Source organism: Hyperoodon ampullatus (assembly GCF_949752795.1).
Source record: "Hyperoodon ampullatus genome assembly, chromosome: 19".
Lineage (NCBI taxonomy): Eukaryota > Metazoa > Chordata > Mammalia > Artiodactyla > Ziphiidae > Hyperoodon > Hyperoodon ampullatus.
Window position 1 is genome coordinate 13,489,763 of NC_136932.1, and position 19,211 is coordinate 13,508,973.

General features: G+C 47.4%; 2 protein-coding genes across 2 annotated transcripts in view; one reads left to right on the forward strand and one right to left on the reverse strand.

Moving 5' to 3' along the window:
- The window catches only part of WDR45B (WD repeat domain 45B), a gene marked incomplete at its 3' end in the record, with an annotated part of 35,152 nt that extends 18,615 nt beyond the window's left edge, over positions 1–16,537 (forward strand). The window contains exons 3-10 of the mRNA XM_079725998.1: positions 4,667–4,768; positions 8,469–8,556; positions 9,968–10,062; positions 13,607–13,797; positions 14,384–14,469; positions 15,351–15,452; positions 15,936–16,057; positions 16,431–16,537. Coding sequence (XP_079582124.1) covers positions 4,667–4,768; positions 8,469–8,556; positions 9,968–10,062; positions 13,607–13,797; positions 14,384–14,469; positions 15,351–15,452; positions 15,936–16,057; positions 16,431–16,537 — 893 coding nt within the window. The remainder of the gene's footprint in view (positions 1–4,666; positions 4,769–8,468; positions 8,557–9,967; positions 10,063–13,606; positions 13,798–14,383; positions 14,470–15,350; positions 15,453–15,935; positions 16,058–16,430) is intronic.
- LOC307068003 (cytochrome c oxidase assembly protein COX14-like) lies at positions 7,762–7,935 on the reverse strand (the record flags this gene model as incomplete). Its single annotated transcript, XM_079725618.1, has 1 exon — positions 7,762–7,935. The coding sequence occupies one exon, from the start codon at positions 7,933–7,935 to the stop codon at positions 7,762–7,764; it is 174 nt and encodes a 57-aa protein (XP_079581744.1).
- Positions 16,538–19,211: the final 2,674 nt, after the last annotated feature.

Consider the following 19,211-nt stretch of genomic DNA (forward strand, 5'->3'; position numbering starts at 1 on the left):
GTATATATTAATCCCAAACTCCTAATTTATCCTCCCCTCCCCCCGATCCCCTTTGGTAACTGTAAGTTTGTTTTCTGTATGTCTGTGAGTCTGTTTCTGTTTTGTAAGTAAGTTCATTTGTATCAGTTTTTAATTATTTTATTTTATTTTTACAATATTTATATATTTTGGCTGCGTTGGGTCTTAGTTGCAGCACGTGGGATCTTTCATTGCAGCACGCGGGCTTAGTTGCCCCGCAGCATGTGGGATCTTAGTTCCCCAACCAGGGATCGAACCGGTGTTCCCTGCATCGCAAGACAGATTCTTAACCACTGGACCACCAGGGAAGTCCCATTTGTATCATTTTCTTAGATTCCACATATAAGTGATACCATAATATATTTGTCTTTCTCTTTCTGACTTCACTTAGTATGGTAATCTCTGAGTCCATCCATGTTGCTGCAAATGGCATTATTTCATTCTTTTTTAAGTCTGAGTAATATTCCATTATGTATATATATATCACATCTTCTTTATCCTTTCATCTGTGGATGGACATTTAGGTTGCTTCCACATCTTGGTTATTGTAAATAGTGCTGCTGCAAACATTGAGGTGCATTGTATCTTTTTGAATTAGAGTTTTCTCTGGATATATGCCCAAGAGTGGGATTGCAGGATAATATGGTGAACTCTATTTTTAGTTTTTAAAGGAACCTCCATATTGTTCTCCATAGTGGCTGCACCAATTTGCTTTCCCACCCACAGTGTGGGAGGGTTCCCTTTTCTCCACATCCTCTCCAGCATTTATTATTTGTAGACTTTTTGATGATGCCCATTCTCACTGGTGTTAGGTGATACCTCATTGTAGTTTTGATCTGCATTTCTCTAATAATTAGCGATATTGAGCATCTTTTCATGTGCTTGTTAGCCATCTGTATGTCTTCTTTGGAGAAATGTCTGTTTAGGTCTTCTGCCCATCTTTTGATTGGGTTGTTTGTGGTTTTTTGTTATTGAGTTGTATGAGCTGTTTGTATATTTTGGAAATTAAGCCCTTCTCAGTAGCATCGTTTGCAAATATTTTCTCCCAGTCTGTAGGTCGTCTTTTTGTTTTGTTTATGGTTTCCTTTGCTGTGCAAAAGCTTTTAAGTTTAATTAGGTCCCATTTGTTTATTTTTGTTTTTATTTCTATTACTCAAGAAGATGGATCCAAAAAAATATTGCGGTGATTTATGTCAAAAAGTGTTCTGCCTATGTTTTCCTCTAGGAGTTTTATAGTATCTGGTCTAACATTTAGGTGTGTTTTTTTCTTTTGGTTTGGTTTGTTGTTGTTGTTGTTGTTTTGGGTTTTTTTGGCAGCGCCATGTGTCATGGGGGATCTTAGTTCCCTGACCAGGGATCGAACCCATGTGCCCTGCAATGGAAGTGTGGAGTCTTAACCATTGGACCACCAGGGAAGACCTACATTTAGGTTTTTAATCAATTTTGAGTTTATTTTTGTATATAGTATTAGAGAATGTTCTAATTTCATTCTTTTATGTGTAGCAGTCCAGTTTTCCCAGCACTGTTTATTGAAGAGACTGTCTTTTTTCCTTTGTATATTCTTGCCTCCTTTGTCATAGATTAATTGATCATAGTTTGTGGGTTTGTTTCTGGGCTCTCTGTTTTGGTCCATTGATCTATGTGTCTGTTTTTGGGCCAATACCACACTGTTTTGATTACTGTAGCTTTGTAGTATAGTCTGAAGTCAGGAAGTGTGATTCTTCCAGCTCTGTTCTTCTTTCTCAGGATTGTTTTGGCTATTTGGGGTCTTTTGTGTTTCCATACAAATTTAAAAACTTTTTTGTTCTAATTCTGTGAAAAATGCCATTGGTAATTTTATAGGGATTGCATTGAATCTGTAGATTGCCTTGGGTAGTATGGTCATTTTAGCAATATCAATTCTTTCAGTCCAAGAACACTGTATATCTTTCCATATGTTTGTGTCATCTACAACACACTGACAACAGAATATCAGAAAGAGAAATTAAGGAAACAGTTCCATTTACCATTGCATCAAAAATAATAAAATACCTAGGAATAAACCTACCTAAGGAGGCAAAAGGCTTGTACTCCTAAAACTAAGATGCTGATGAAAGAAGTTGAAGATGACACAAACAGATGGAAAGATATACCGTGTTCTCATTGTGGTTTTGACTTGCATTTCTGTATTTAGTGATGTGCATCTTTTCATGAGTGTTGAACACATATATCATCTTTGGAGAAATGTCTATTCAAGTCCTTTGCCCATTTTTTATAATCCAATTATTTGACTTTTTTTTGTTTTGTTTTATTATTGTTTTAGGGTTGTAGGAGCTCTTTATATATTTTTGATATTAACCTGTTATCAGGGATATGATTTGCAGACGTTTCTCCCATTTTGTAGAGTTCCTTTTCACTTTAAGTTCTTTAATGCACAAAAGGTTTTAAAGTTTCATGTAGTCCCATTGGTCTGTTTTTGCTTTAAAAAATTTTTTTTTATTTATTTACTTGCCTGCGCTGGGTCTTAGTTGCGGCATGCAGGATCTTTTATTTAGTTGCAGCATGCAGGCTCTTGGTTGCGGCATGCAGGATCTAGTTCCCTGACCAGGGATTGAACCCGGGCCCCCTGCCCTGGGAGCGTGGAATGTTAACCACTGGACCACCAGGGAAGCCCCAGTCTGTTTTTGCTTTTGTTGTCTGTGCTTTTTTTGGGGGGGGGCGGTATGCGGGCCTCTCACTATTGTGGCCTCTCCCGTTGCGGAGCACAGGCTCCGGACGCGCAGGCTCAGCGGCCATGGCTCATGGGCCCAGGCGCTCCGCGGGACGTGGGATCCTCCCAGACCAGGACATGAACCCGTGTCCCCTGTATCGGCAGGCGGACTCTCAACCACTGTGCCACCAGGGAAGCCCCTGTTGTCTGTGCTTTTGATGTCATGTCCAAGAAGTCATTGCCAAGTCCAGTGCCATGAAGCTTTTTGCCTTTGTTTTCTTCCAGGAGTTTTGTAGTTTTGGATCATCTTACATTTAGGTCTTTAACCCATTTTGAGTTAGCTTTTTTTAAAAAAATTAAGTTAATTAATTAATTTTTGGCTGTGTTGGGTCTTCATTGCTGTGTGTGGGCTTTCTCTAGGTGCACGGCGAGCGGGGGCTACTCTTCGTTGCAGTGCGTGGGCTTCTTATTGCGGCGGCTTCTCTTGTTGCAGAGCACAGGCTCTAGGCACGTGGGCTTCAGTAGTTGTGGCTTGCGTGCTCTAGAGCGCAGGTTCAGTAGTTGTGGCACATGGGCTTAGCTGCTCCACAGCATGTGGGATCTTCCTGGACCAGGGATCGAACCCATCGACAGACCAGGGATCCGTCCTCTCCATTGGCAGGCGGATTCTTAACCACAGCACCACCAGGGAAGTCCCCTGAGTTAGCTTTTGTACATGATACAAGTTAAGGGTCAACTTCATTCTTCTTTGTCAGTTTTCCCAACAAGCGTTTGCTGAAGGGACCGTCTTCTCCCCCACTGGTGCTCAGCATTTGTTTAATAGCCGGTTATTACAAGTTTTGCTCAGCTTTGGTCTGTTGGAGTCCAGTAATCTCTTCAAGAGTGTAAAGGCCAAGGCTGAAGGTTAACCAGCAGCTAGTCTCCCTGTGCCCAGTGAGTGCATCCAGGGAACCAGGTGGTGCCTGTGGCGATGGAGGCGTGTCCCGCACTGTGGGGTGAAGGATTCCTGCGTGGTCATGGGTCTGAGGCCGCACACTGAGCCGAGAGCGGTTTAAGGACTGAAGCATTGTAGTCCTTTGAGTTTGGGCTGTGGCCACATCCTGTTACAGTGAGAATTACTTGAGGTGGCTTGTGTGTCACAGGACCATTAAATTGTTTATAAGGAGTACTGTGTTCCTTGTGGATAATGTTAAGCACAGAGTCCTTTCTAGGGTTTCTGCTAGGCCTTGAATTTGAAACTTCTCCTTGAGCAAGCTGATGGACTTTGAGTCCATCTTGGGCGGCTCTGACTGGACAGGTAGGAGTCAATTTTTAGGTTAACTTCTGATTTTCAGAGGTTTTGTTTCCTGGCTTGCCCCTCACTGTCCCAGGAGCTTGTGGTCACAACAGACCAGAGTGGAAGCTGGGGAGATGGGGTGGGGCGGCCCTGCTGCGATGGGAACCATTCAGAGCACAGTGTGCTTTCCTGAGCCCCCCCACTCCTCCTGGGGGCTCCTGTTGCTCCCCTGAGAGAGCCTGTTGGGCTTCCTTCTGTCGTGGATCACAGCTGAAAATCTGCTGACATGTTCGTCTTCACATAATTTGTGAACATTTTTGAGCATTTCGGACTTCCAGTCGAAGAGGTGTTTAAAGTGGTGAAAAGGAATTCCAGCTTTTGCATCACAGCATACTTCCTCAGAGCTTACAAATTTTGCTGCACCTTAAAATACGAACTCAGATATTTCATACATTTTGCTACATTGGCTTCTTAGGCTCCTAGTGTTTGCACATGAAAATACAGTTCATGATGACAGGATGCTGAGAGGTCTGAAGCTAATTATTTTCCTAGCCGGTCACTATTCTCATTTCTAATGGCAGATACAAATTACTGATTAAAAATCAAATTCTGACTGTTACGTTTTTATTTTTTTCTTTTTTTTATTGTAAAATATACATACTGACTTATTTTTATCATTTCAGAATTTCTAGAAGGAGGAGTTGGCCATATTGAAATGTTATTTCGCTGCAACTATTTAGCTTTAGTTGGTGGTGGAAAAAAGCCGAAGTACCCTCCGAACAAAGGTAAAGTAATCCTGCATTTAATTATGCACCTCATGTGTAGTCCTCTCTTGAACTTCTTAGAGTATCTTTGTGTCTCTGGCTACATTGGATCTTCCATGGTGGCCCTGTGACACATGAAGGACTAGTCCCTGGGAAAGAAGCATCCAGAGAGAGAGTGTCTTTTCTCTGCTGCTCCTGGGAGAAGAAACGTGTGACCAGGGTCACTTGTCCCCATGGACATAGAGCACGTACTTTTCAGTTGTGTTGTCTGGATGGGGGCCTTCGCGCCATTTTGTTCTGGATGTTCTTCTGCGGTTGGCGTCCTGTGCTGTGAGTTCCTTTTAAAGCCAGGTGTGGGGAGGCTGCTTCTCCTGCAGAGAGCCACTGACTCACAGAAATATATAGAACAGAGAACAGCTGGGCTCTGGGTTGAGGAGTGTTGTTCCTGGTGTGTGTGTGTGTGTGTCTTTGTTCAAAGAGATGGTATTGTAAAGAGTGTGGCTCTTTGAAAGTAAAGGAGAGGGACTCGCCTGGTGGTGCAGTGGTTAAGAATCCGCCTGCCAATACAGGGGACATGGGTTTGAGCCTTGGTCTGGGAAGATCCCACATGCCGCGGAGCAGCTAAGCCCAGGCACCGCAACTACTGAGCCTGTGCTCTAGAGCCCGCGAGCCACAACTACTGAAGCCTGCATGCCTAGAGCCCATGCTCCACAACAAGAGAAGCCACCGCAATGAGAAGTCCACATACCACAACGAAGAGTAGCCCCCACTCGCCACAACTAGAGAAAGCCCGCACGCAGCAATGAAGACCCAACACAGCCAAAAATAAATAAATAAATAAATAAATATTTAAAAAAGAAGAAGGGCTTCCCTGGTGGCGCAGTGGTTGAGAGTCCGCCTGCCGGTACAGGGGACACGGGTTCGTGCCCCGGTCCGGGAAGATCCCACGTGCCGCGGAGCGGCTGGGCCCGTGAGCCATGGCCGCTGGGCCTGCACATCCGGAGCCTGTGCTCCACAACGGGAGAGGCCACAACAGTGAGAGGCCTGCGTACTGCAAAAAAAATAAAAATAAAAAAAAAAAAGAAGAATTACTTGGGCTCCTTGGGGATGGGCAGAGATTCTGCTGCCGGATCAGTCTTTGTCATATGAAGAATTTCATTGATCATTGATCATTGGTGAGGAGTCAGTAGCCTAGCCCCACCTGTGGCACGGTTGGGAGGTGTCACTGCTCCCCGCCCCCAAGGGAGCAGTGGACCGGATAATCTCTGGGGTCTCTTTCACCTGTAACATCTTATTCTCAGTAAAAAAAATTCCGAGAAGTGAGAGTCTCAGAAATTTTGCAGAAGAAAAATATTTTTTAGAAGAAAGCAGTTTTCTAACTGAACATTTTGAGTAAAATTTAAGCTTTTTGTAGTGTGCTAAGGGCAATTTTTAAAAAAGAACTTGGTCTGTTTAAACTTTTGTAAGATTAAAAATACATTTTTTCAATGTCAAAATTACTGCTTAATATTTTAACGATTATCAATTAAGATGCATGGTGTTACAGTGTAAAGAATCTAGTGTCTTTGGTTTGTGAAAACAGAATAAAACAGGACTGGAGGAGACTGGTTTGTCACGGTGACCCACTGGGTCCTGACAGGGTGCTGTTCAGGGAGCAGAGAGGCCCTTTCCATTTAGGAGGAAGTCCAGAATTTTGAAATATATTTTTTGCTATTAGGAACTGTATCAAGAGACAGACATTCAGGATCCCGCCCAGTACATTTAAAATTCTGGGTTTCCTGCAGTAGGGCAGCCCGCAGCCCTCAGAGGCCATGGATTTTTCTCACTACCCAAGGCATCGTGTCTGGTCACTTTTGTTTTGTGAATGAGAATTCGTGCTGCTGCCTCTGGGGCTTCATCACACTGTTTCCAGACATTTCTGAAAATGGAGTTCACCCGTATTTGTGACACCCTTGACATCCGTATCTGTGGGCTTCTGTCTGGTTTGGGCCGGTTTGGGCCAGTTTGCGTTTGTGTTGAGTTGTAGGCTTTCTGGTGTTAGGTTGCAGGGCCAGAGGAAGTTCACTGAATTGCTTTCGTGTTCAAGAGTAGAGTGTCCTTTGCCCAGAGGGTCGTGAACATCTGGTTTGGGGAAGATACTATTTTCAGTAAGGTAACTGTCTACTCACTGACACGTTGGTGCCCTTTAAGGAAGAGCCGATGGGAAAAGTTTATCAAAGATGGTGTTTGAAGGAGCAAGAAGAGCACTGTTCTCCGCTTCAGTTTTGAGTGGTTATAAATGATAGCTAACCTCTTCGATAGTAAATACGTCTTAGGTTACTTGATAATAGTTTTGGCAGTTCTGGTAGGCTGGTATTCAGTGGTCTCTTGATTTGAAACTTAGGATACTTACCCATTCTGGCAAAACTTACCCCTGAATTCCACCGGGCTGTTGTTGGTCATGGTGTTGGGACCTTTAGGGGAAACATTCTTCCCTTCCATTCTCAGTCAGCCGTAACCTGACTGTTTAGGGAGCTTATTTCCCTCACCCCACACGCTTTGTACCCAGCTTTTCAAGTGGAAAAGAGGTCTGGACACACGCTCTTCATCCTCCAGGGTTGTCTGTAAATTGTCTCAGCCCTTGGGACATAAACTGCTAATCCATCCTGACGGAAGATTGTAGTGTGAGCAGAAGATACTCCAGAGCTTGAAGCAGAGCGAGAACAGTCAGGGCTGAAGAACACTGGCCCTGGTTTTTATGTGTCTCATTTCCCCATGAAAGAACCCTTTCTTTTCTTTTTTTTTTTGACGTGGTAAAATATTTAATGTCTGTAGGTGTGCCTCACCCTCCCATTCCTGTTACAATTCAGTAGCCTCTCCAAACTGACTGTACCAGAGAAAACGTGGGCACTTTTTCCCAGCAGAGTTCGAAAACCATTAAGGCCCTGATCCTCTTGATTCAGAAATGATTGCAGGTGAGGTCGTTCCACAGCATGCCTCAGGTCTGTCTGCTCAAGGAAAAAAGCCCCCCAGCTCTACGGGACTCGCGAGGTCTTCTGTTCTTCTGCAGCCTGGCGCTGGGAGCTGCGCCGCTGGAAATAGTGGTAGGCTCGGGCACTGCAGAGGTAGCTGCCGTAAGCAGTGAGGGGCACCGTGGAGGCGGAGGAGGTCTTGTAGCCAGTGTCGGCTAGTTGCTTGGCAGTTGGCATGTTGTCCCCTGGATGCTGCCTCTCCCTTCCCTCCGACCGAGGCCTCCAGCCTGCGCGACCTCCTAGCGCAGCCGGACCCTTTCTTTTCTTAATCCAGGTTTATCTCTAGCACTTGGTACCTGTGGTTGGGCTTGCTTTTTGGCTCAGTCTAGTAGAACCAAGGAAAGAGAGGCGGAGAGAAGTTTGCCTAAAAACTAGGCAAGGGTTGGCAGGGAGGAGGTTCAAGTGCGCTTGAGTGCCTGTGTGCATGCCTGTGTGTATAGAGAGGCAGAGACTGGCTGCCTGAGGCGTGAGCAGGTGTGTGGTTGCTGAATAGGAGGGCGGGGGGCGCGGTCTGAGACCTGGGAGCGGGACCGTCCTGCCAGTGGGAGAGCCTCGTGTCCCCGCACCCCCCCGCACCCCCCCGCACCCCACCCCCACCCCACCCGCTCCCAGTCAGGTGTTTGTGATGTGAGGACTCCTTCAGGAGTGGCCTTAGCAAGCCCGCCCCTGGCCTGTTCATTACCATGTTCATACATTCTTTCCTGTTTCAGTGATGATCTGGGATGACCTGAAGAAGAAGACTGTGATTGAAATAGAATTTTCTACCGAAGTCAAGGCTGCCAAATTACGGCGAGATAGGTAGGTTTGGTGTCTCATTTTTAGAGGTAGAACAGTCACTTTCTCTGAAGATGGCTGAAATCATTTTATATTGAAGGAAGAGAAGTGAAGTGTTCAGGAAAACGATGTATAAAAACGTGAGACTGTAGTTTATAACCCAAGGACATAAGGAAGGCAGTGAATTTTATTTGCCTCCCAGGATCACTTACAGGTGAGTGGTCGGTGGGCGTGGCTGAAGTGCACCTCCGTGGACCCGGCCCCCGGCCAGCCCTGCCCCTTCAGCTCTCAGTCCTTCAGGGCAGCCGTCCCACCCGACAGGTACAGACTGAGGACTCGAGTTTTGAACCTTGAATTGCCTCCCTCTTAGCCCACACTTGTCCAAATGCTGCCTCATAAATGTTTCAATCTGAAACTAAAGGAAAATTCAGGAACTCCTCACAGAGAAGCTGTCATTGAGTCTCACCTGTTGAAAGTCGCAGGTCTCTCTCAGCTGTTGCCTCTCTGGGGTTGAGGAGAACACAGGAGTTTTTCCTAGTATGTTGATGGAGGTAGAGCAGAGCTTCATCGCTTTGGATTTTGGTGTGATTTACATGTTGTGCTCGGCTGTGGTATGATTTACATGTTGTGCTCGGCTGTGGTATGATTTACATGTTGTGCTCGGCTGTGGTATGATTTACATGTTGTGCTCGGCTGTGGTATGATTTACATGCTATACTTGGCTGTGGGAGGACAGATGCTGAACCAGACAAGTGTGAATAGGGGTCTGTCATCCCTGCACTCGTAGGTAGACTTGTTTCTTCCAGGAATGTCAGCATTTACGGGCTCGTAATAATGCAAATCCTGGAGCCAAATCAAGGATATTCCACTTTCTTACATTTCTGGATTGTCAAGACGTGTCTAAAAGTGTGTTAAGATAGAATTTCTGCCTTTGTGTCCTGCTTGGTTCTTACTCTAGACAGAGTATTTGATGAAAATGCCCTCCCAGCCCTCGGGCTATACTTTCCTCCAGCCAGTGAGAGGCGCTCATTCCTAGTGCCAGCCTCGCGCCCAGAGGCTCCCTGCCAACCTGCTCCGCAGACCTTGATGCCCAGTGCCTGGGTTCAGGAATGACCCTCTTTTTAAATTAATTAATTAATTAATTAATTAGGCCATGCTGGGTCTTAGTTGTGGCATGCGGGATCTTTAGTTGCAGCATGCGAACTCCTAGTTGCATCATGTGGGATCTAGTTCCCTGACCAGGGATTGAACCCAGGCCCCCTGCATTGGGAGCGTGGAGCCTTAGCCACTGGACCACCAGGGAAATCCCCGGAATGACCCTCTTGTATTTGCTCTTTGCGGTGTTTCTGTTTCCAGATGATAAGAACAAAAGTCATAAAATGTTTGAGTTTCACTTTGGGGGAGAGAAATTCTGATGGTGTTTTTGTCTTTGCAGAATTGTGGTTGTTTTGGACTCTATGATCAAGGTGTTTACATTCACACACAATCCTCATCAGTTGCACGTCTTTGAAACCTGCTATAACCCGAAAGGTAAGAATCCAGAGGAGGATGGATGGTAGAAACTGGCTTCCTGGGTCCGATCCAGGCGGGACGCAGACCCATGCTGGGCGTCTCTCCTCCAGGTGGTCTTGGAGTGGTGTCGCCCTAGTGGTGGGTCCTGGGGCATCTGGGGCTCTGGGGAAGGGTCTGGGAGATGCAAGCTCCCCATCTCGGTCCCTACCTTCTCCCCTGAACCTTCCCGCGGTCACAGCCCAGCTTCCTTTCTGTGGTTCTAAGACCCTGCCTCTCACCAGGATCATCGGAGTCCCTCTTGGGATTTTTCACTGTCAGCCATTCAGGAGCTCCATGGTGAGCCCTGGAATCCATGTTTTTATTAAGTTCTGAGACATTTCCTTCCCTTTTTCTTTTGGCTGGTGGATTACATGTGGCTGACTTTGTTATTCATTTTATCATCTTAACTTTGCTTTTAAAATTTTTGGGTTTTTTCTTCTAGCTTTATTGAGGTATAATTTACATAAAACTCATTTTAAGTGTATCATTTGATAAACTTTAGTCATTGTAAACAGTTGTGTAGCTGCCACCACAGTCAGGGCAGAACAGTCCCGTCACCCAGGAGTTTCCCCAGGCTGTGCCCTTCCCCACCTGACCTTCAGGTTTTGCCTTTTCAGATGTGTTTGGTATCTTTCTCTTAGCTTAATTTTTTTTTTTTTTTTTTTTTTTGCGGTACGCGGGCCTCTCACTGCTGTGGCCCCTCCCGTTGCGGAGCACAGGCTCCGGACGCGCAGGCCCAGCGGCCATGGCTCACGGGCCCAGCCGCTCCGCGGCACGTGGGATCCTCCCGGACCGGGGCACAAACCAGTGTCCCCTGCATCAGCAGGCAGACTCCCAACCACTGCGCCACCAGGGAGGCCCTCTTAGCTTAATATTTTTTAGATTCCTCCATGTTTTTGTGTGTGTGCTATTATTTTGCTCCTTTTTATTACTGAGTAGTATACCATCATATGGATATACCACAGCTGTTGATCCATACCAGATTTTTGGCTGTTATAAATAGAAGCTGCTGTACATGTTTACATGCAGGTCTTTTTGTGGGTGTATTCTTTCATTTCTCTTGGAGTACAATTGCTGGGTCATATTGTAATTATTTTTTAGATTCCATATATAAGTGGTAACGTACAGTATCTGTCTTTCTCTGTCTGACTTATTTCACTTAGCAAAATACCCTCTAGGTCATCCATGTTGCTGCAGATAGCAAGATGTCATTCCTTTTTTATGGCTGAGTAGTATTTCATTGTGTATATATCCACTCTCTGTGTTTTGATTGGAGCATTTAGTCTATTTACATTTAAAGTAATTATTGATAGGTACGTACTTATTGCCACAAATTGTTTTGGGTTGTTTTGGTAGGTCTTTTTCGTTCCTTTTTCTTTTGTTCTCTTCCCTTGTGTTTTTTTTTTTTTTTTTTGGCTGCACTGGGTCTTCGCTGCTGTGCATGGGCTTTCTCTAGTTGTGGCGAGCAGGGCTACCCTTTATTGCGGTGCGTGGGCTTCTCATTGCGGAGCACAGGCTCTAGGCACGCAGGCTTCAGTAGTTGTGGCATGCGGGCTCAGTAGTTGTGGTGCATGGGCTTAGTTTTGCTCTGCGGCATGTGGGATCTTCCCAGACCAGGGATCAAACCTGTGTCCCCTGCATTGGCAGGCGGATTCTTAACCACCGTGCTACCAGGAAAATCCCTTCCCTTGTGATTTTATGACTGTCTTTAGTGTTATGTTTGGATTCCTTTCTCTTTTGTGTGTGTATCTATTATAGATGTTTGGTTTGTGGTTACCGTGAGGTTTATATATAGCAGTCTGTATATATACCTGTGATTATTTTAAATGGCCTGGTCTCTTAATTTCAGATGCATTTTAACAACCCTGCATTCTACTCCCCTCTCCCCACAATCTGTTTGTGACATTATATCTTTTTGCTTTGTGTATCCTTTACTTATTGTGGATGTAGATGATTTTACTACCTTTGTCTTTTAACCTTCCCACTAGCTTTGTGTGTGATTGATATTATTACTTTTACTCTATATTTACTTTAACCAATGAGCTTTTTTCTTTTAACAGTTTTCATGTTTCTGCTTGTGGCCTTTTCTTTTTTGCTTAGAGAAGTCCCTTTACCATTTGTTTAAAAGACTATCTTTTCTGCATTAAATTACCTTGATACTTTTTTTTTTTTAATCAAATAAGTGTAAGATTCTTCTGGACTCTTTATTCTGCTCCAGTGGTCTGTGTTTCTTTCCTTATGCCAATATCAGGTGACCTTGATTTCTGGAACTTCAGGATAATTCTTTTTTTTATGTATGTATGTATTTATTTATTTTTGGCTGTGTTGGGTCTTCATTGCTGCGCGCAGGCTTTCTCTAGTTGCGGCGAGTGGGAGCTACTCTTCGTTGCAGTGTGCGGGCTTCTCACTGCGGTGGCTTCTTCTGTCGTGGAGCACGGGCACTAGGCGCGCGGGCTTCAGTAGTTGTGGCACGTGGGCTCAGTAGTTGTGGCTCGCAGGCTCTAGAGCTCAGTCTCAGTAGTTGTGGTGCACAGGTTTAGTTGCTCCGTGGCATGTGGGATCTTCCTGGACCAGGGATCGAACCCGTGTCCCCTGCATTGGCAGATGGATTCTTAACTACTGCACCACCAGGGAAGTCCCTGGAACTTCAAGATAATTCTTGAAATTAGGTAGTATAAGTCCTCTAGTGTTGTTCCTATTTTATAAGAAATTGGGGGGCTATTCTAGGACCTTTTACTTTCCTTATAACTTAGTGACAGGTTGTCTGTTTCTTCAGAAGAGCCTGCAGAGATTTTAACTGTGATTGCACTTACTCTGTAGGTGGATGAAGGTAGGTTCCAAGCTGTGGTCACAGGACAGCTCTCTGCCCACCAGGTCTTTGGTTTTTCTTTGCAGTGTGTTATAGTGTCTTTTACATCTATCATTAAATTTATTCTTCAGTTTTGGGTTTTTGGTTTTGTTTTTTCTTTTTTTTGTGGTACGCGGGCCTCTCACTGTAGTGGCCTCTCCTGTTGTGGAGCACAGGCTCCGGACACGCAGGCTCAGCGGCCATGGCTCACGGGCCCAACCGCTCCGCGGCATGTGGGATCTTCCCGGACCGGGGCACGAACCCGTGTCCCCTGCATTGGCAGGCAGACTCTCAACAACTGCGCCACCAGGGAAGCCCAGTTTTGGTTTTTTTATGTTACTGTTACTGGATTCATTTTTATTTTATTTTATTTATTTATTTTTTAAGGATTCACTTTTAGATTTTACAGTTTTGCATTCTCGTGGCTGACACCCCAAAAGACAGACATTTGATAAAGTTATTCAGTAGCAAGTTCAGCACATGTTTCCAGTTATGAAGCCGTCTCGTGGGAGGAAGCTCTGCTTGGCCCTCTGCTGCCCTTCACAGGGAAAAGATGCTGTGAATGATTCTTACTTTTTCATGGGACCTGTAGGGCAGGGAGCAGGTATGGTCGTGGAAGAGCAGAAGCTTTGAGACGGTCCTGAGTCCTTGACGCGTTTCCTTGTCTCTGTTTAGGCCTCTGTGTCCTGTGCCCCAATAGTAACAACTCACTCCTGGCCTTCCCGGGCACGCACACGGGCCACGTGCAGCTCGTGGACCTGGCCAGCACTGAGAAGCCTCCAGTGGACATTCCTGCCCATGAGGGCGTCTTGAGCTGCATTGCTCTCAACCTGCAGGGAACAAGAATTGCGACCGCATCTGAGAAAGTAAGTGGGTGTCCCTGCCCCATGGAGGTGCCCCCAGAGTGGCGTCTCCCGCCGTAGGGTGCGGGCTCCCAGGAAACCAGCCCTCCCCTGAAGATCCCGACCCCTGAGAGGCTCTTAGCCACCTTTCTCAGGAAGCGGGTCATAGTTGACATAGAGGGTCCAAAAGTCATTTTATTTGGTTGTGCCCTATCTGTTTGGCAGTAGAATTAGTGTTTTTCTAACTGGCTGTGGGCATTATAATTAAGATGCCATTTCTCTGGACATTGAGTGAACTGATGGCTCTCAGGGCGTGAGACAGCCCAGGGCCTCTGCCAGGGGAGTGTGTGCACGGGGCTCCGAGAGGGCCACGCCTGTGGGCCTGGGCCCCAGGTCTCCCTGACCCTCTCTCGGCCCCTGCCCGCTGCTGTCGGACTATAGAGACTCCAGTCTGTTCTCGGTGACAACAGAGGGAAAGTTGAGTTTTAGATGATGTGGGTGAGTTTGGGACAGGGTCGGATGGGTTAATGGGTTTGTGAATATAACTCATTTCAAGAAAACTAAAAAGTTGTGAATCTTTGATAATGAAACCCTTCACTGTTTTTCAAAGGGGACCCTTATACGAATATTTGATACTTCATCAGGGCATTTAATCCAGGAACTACGAAGAGGATCTCAAGCAGCTAATATTTATTGGTAAGAAAGCACGTTGTTTTACCCTAGAGAAGGGGCCCTATGTGATCTGGAGGAGAGTCAGGACTACCCCCACGAGGCGGGCGGGGGCTGCTCTGCTGGTAGGGGCTGTTTTATTAGCTTGTTTTATTATTACTAATTTAACTGTTTATTTATTATGGGAATATACACAAAGGTAGAGAGAATATTATGATTACCATGAACCCATTGTCCTGCATTTGTCAGAATTTGCTTGTTTTATTTCATCTCTTCACTGTCCCTCCAACTTATTTTTCAGTAGCATCTTCAGGCAAACACTGGAGGCCTAGTTAGCCCGTCTGTAGTCACTTCAGCCTCCTGCGAGGCTGACCTGCTCTCTCTGTGGTGGTTGTTACATGTCCCACAGTGTCTGGAGCTCTGACAGGGCTGCACCCCTGCTTGGGCGGGACTTCGCTCTTTGTGTCTGTGGCCTTTGCAGGTGTGGAGCTGCACTGGGGCCTGAGTGATAAAAACATAGCTAGTATCTGGATGTAGTGTCCTTGGGGCCTCTGGTACAGCCCGCTCTCCCATCTGTCTGCTCTCGGGCCCCTCCAGCCAGCCTGCGTGATGCCCACCTCTATAGGGCCTGGGTTGTTGGAGGGGAGTTTTTCTCCTTCAAGTGCCATGTTTGGGTGGCCTCAGGGCCCCTGGGGTGGCAGGGTGGTCTGCAGGGGGCCCCTTCCCTCTCCCTGGCACCTGAGGAGGAGGGGCTGTGCCCTGGCTTTGACCATCTGGTTCTGTGCTGAGCCCCGTCAGCTGGTCAGGAGGGGTGGTTCTTAAAATGACTGTCCTGACCACGGCGGGCTGAGGTCAGGGCTCACTCCTGCGTCCACCTGAGACCCGAGCTTCGTCTGGTTTCTCTGCAGCATTAACTTCAATCAGGACGCTTCTCTCATCTGTGTGTCCAGTGACCACGGCACGGTGCACATTTTTGCAGCTGAAGATCCAAAAAGGAATAAACAATCGAGGTAGGTTTTCCAGTTAGGAGGACAGAACGTTGCCTGGGTGTTGCCCCGCTCAGTCTGGGTCACAGTCGGGATGCTTTGCTTTGGTCGTTCATTTGATTCTCTGAAAACCAGTGCAGATTACTTGATGCTAAGACAGTGGCATCACAACTTCCCCTTCCACTAGCTCCTTAGAAAATGTCTGATGAGGATCCAGGCACCTTCCAATGAGGTAGGACTTGGTCCTGAACTCCAACCGTCATGCTTGTGTTAGCTGTTCAGAAAACTAATTTGGTGGCAGTAGAACCCTGTGCCCCTTCTGATGCTGATGGTTTCTGGATTTATAATAAACCCATTTGTAACGACTTCGTTTTTTCATGTGAAAAATAAAGATTAAAAGCAAAAATAGAATTTAAGTCATTAAGGCTAAGCCGACATTAAAGAGAGCTGTGTCTCTAACTTTGTTATGTGACCGTAACTTCCTTTCTTTGCTTTCTGTCCTCACAGTTTGGCATCAGCCAGTTTCCTTCCAAAATACTTCAGTTCCAAGTGGAGTTTTTCCAAGTTTCAGGTTCCCTCAGGCTCTCCATGCATTTGTGCCTTTGGAACAGAGCCAAATGCTGTCATTGGTAAGTGGTCCTTCCAGAGGAGAGCGGCCCCCAGGTTTGGTCAGCGCCCCACCAGCTCCACTGGTGGCCCTTCCTCTCTCCTGGGGGTCCTGTGCATCCCTCTCAGGGTCCGCGCAGCCACCTGCCCTCCGGGGTTTCCCGGGCAGTCAGTGGGGCAGATCATTTGGTCTTGGAACCGGCGACCAAAGAGGGTTCCCCCATCGCCACACTAGCTGAAGTAGATGCAGACCCCCCAGAACAGTGGGGTTCTCGGTCGAGTGCCCCCACCACCCACAGATCCCTCGGGGCTGCTCAGCCTCCACTCAGCCTGTGCAGTGAGCTCAGTGCGGGCTGCTTGCTTTTCACCCTGAGTGACACGGTCTCCTCTGCCCAGCGATCTGTGCGGACGGCAGCTACTACAAGTTCCTGTTCAACCCCAAAGGGGAGTGCGTCCGGGACGTGTATGCGCAGTTCCTGGAGATGACCGACGACAAGCTGTGACCCTCCACCAGGAGTGCGAGCACCACGGGCCCTGGGCGCCCAGCGGCCCCTCGAGCTCCTGGGACTGGTGGTGATGGGCTGGGGGGATGGCCTGGGACCTTGTTTCGAAGCCATATGTTGTCGTCTGTTTTCCGAAGCCAGACCTCCCGAGCCCAGTGTTAAAGGAAGAATCTTCAGGGCACGTGGACACTCAAGCCCAACTGCTGGCTTCACCTTTTGTTCAGCCGTGACGCTCACTTCATTGGTTCTGCCGCATCCGCCACCTGCAGCTGGGGCTCCGGACACACTGGGGGCACGCTGAAAAAAGGAGGGGCAAAGTGAAATTCGTTTGTGGCAACACATTTCATCATTTTTACTGAGTCTGTAACGGGGAGGTGAACACACGTGTAAGTGTTGGTTCTCACCAGATTTAAATGGAGCAATCATACCGGCAGCCTTAGGAAGGAGGAAGGAAGCCCTTCTCCCGTCTAAGCTGAAGAAAGGGCGTAGGTCTGGCGTCTCCCTCAAGAGCTGCATGTCGTGCGTCCCCGTCTTTTTGGAGCCATTGGAATTGAGGCAGCACCACGCCCACGCTGTGAGCAGTGCCTGTGGCCTCCTGGTGAAACTCTGTGTCAAAGGGAGTTTCCCTGTTACACGTAGGCAACAGAGTAATGCATAGACTTTAAAACTTAGTCATAGAAGAAAGCGTCACTTAATTTGGAGGATACCAAGGGAAACGGGCGTCTCAACAAAGCAGTGCCTGGTTTCTGTGGGCCTGGAGAGGATGCCTCGGCGGCCGATTCCACTTCCCTTTCTCACCATCTTCTCTCCCCATTTTTAAGACTAGCTGCACACTAACATTCTGGGAATGAGAGGCACATACTTTTTTTAACGTTTGGTAACTAAAATAGGTTATGGGCTCTATATTATTAGTAGTACTTGAGGTATATATTTAATTTTCTTAAATTCCCTTAAAACTTAATTTTATGTTTTGATTTCAGGTTGCAAACATTAAAATCTGCAGCAGCAAATTCTCAGTTTTGCCAGTTCTTTTACTGTCATGTAATCAACTAACTTTGTCTGTGGATTTCAATGTGAAGTATGCATGTTACTTTTATGTGTATTTAATCATGAAATTTAATTTTGCACACTTATTTGTAATGTTTCTTTTAAATAAAAATGACTAATTTTGTTGTACTCTGTACCCATCAAGGGAAAAGAATTGTATGTTACAAAACCAAAGCCCCAGTTTTAGAACCTCGTTGGACTGCAGGCTGTAGGAGCGGCCCAGTGCACTTACTGCCTAAACAGTGCAGGACTGCGTGGGGGCCAGGTGGACGCCCTGCTGCCCCTGTGGGTGGTGGCCTGGCTCGGGGAGCAGAGGGTAAGAGAGTGATGTTCGCGAGCGGTTTCCGTCGTCTCTGGTGGGGAAGCTCTGCCTGAAATCCCTTTGGGGGACACTCCGTTTGGGGGAGACACCAGCGTGGTGTCGGGCCACCCGTCAGTGTCCGTCTAACACTAGCCCTAACTTTGGCCCAGGGGTAGGAGGGGTCCTTCACGTTTATGTCGTCAGTAGTTTATATTTTCCCCGAATATAATCCCTTTCGTGTATCCACATATACATTAAACTAGGAAAAAAGTTCCTCCTCACGGTGTGTGGAGGTGCTGCAGGCTGGTGAGGAGCCAGTTCACTGGCCCAGGGGGAGGCTGTACCCAGGGCGACCTGCATGCTCGGCGCCTACATTAAGAGTCCACAGTGTGGGAGCAGGTCCTGCCTCTGCCACGCCGGGCACAACCTTGCCTCCTTTATAAAATGACAGAACAGGGACGTCCTGGGTGGTGGGGATGACCAGCACCAAGGGGCTCTGGTTTGTCTTCTCGGGGTTTCCCTTCACGATGGTGAAGACACCATGTCTCACCTGGGAAATGCCCTGGACGAGGCTTCCAGAGAGCAGGGTGAGGTCTGGAAGTCTGAGGCGGCCAGGCACCGTCCACCCTCCCCAGGCCTGTGCGCGTGGCCTCGCTTTACCCTCTCAGGGACGTGGCAGGAAGAGCCATCCCTGGCGAGCAGGCTGTCGGATGAACCTTCCTCGGTTTATTTAGGACAGCAGCAGACTTGGTTTTTCAAATTGATAACCACTGTTTGTCACCTTATTTAGAGAAAGGGGGTTGCTGTAAGCCAGGGCCGCCTCCAATTCCTCCCTCAGCTGAGTCCTGCCGGCCCCTGAATGTGGGTACAGAGGGACACAGACATCAAAGTCCTGTGTCCAGGGCTTCCACAAGCCCCACTTGGTGGCCGGGCTTTACAGGCCTGGTTTGTTTCTCCCCCAAGTGTCCATGTGAATGAACATCCAGGGACCACCTCACGGGGCCCTGCTCACTGGGCTCTTCTGCCAGCTCTCCAGGCCGTGGGCGGAGGGGGCTCCGGTGTCTCCGGTGGGGACGGAGCCCTCTGCGCCCTGCAGCCTCCACCCCCTCCCCCCTGCCCCTGGCTCGTCTGTCCCTTTAGTCCTCAGTGGCAGTGCCCCTGCTCACTGCGGCCTGGAGGGTGAGGCCCGCTCCCCTCCTTACTCTGCTTGTGAGACCAAAGCTGCTCATGTTTGCATTTCTTTTTCTGTAACCAAACCAAACTTCTGGATGATTTCACACAACTTTGTCCCTGGCCTCTTTCCTTTCTTTCTGTAAGAGGCATTTG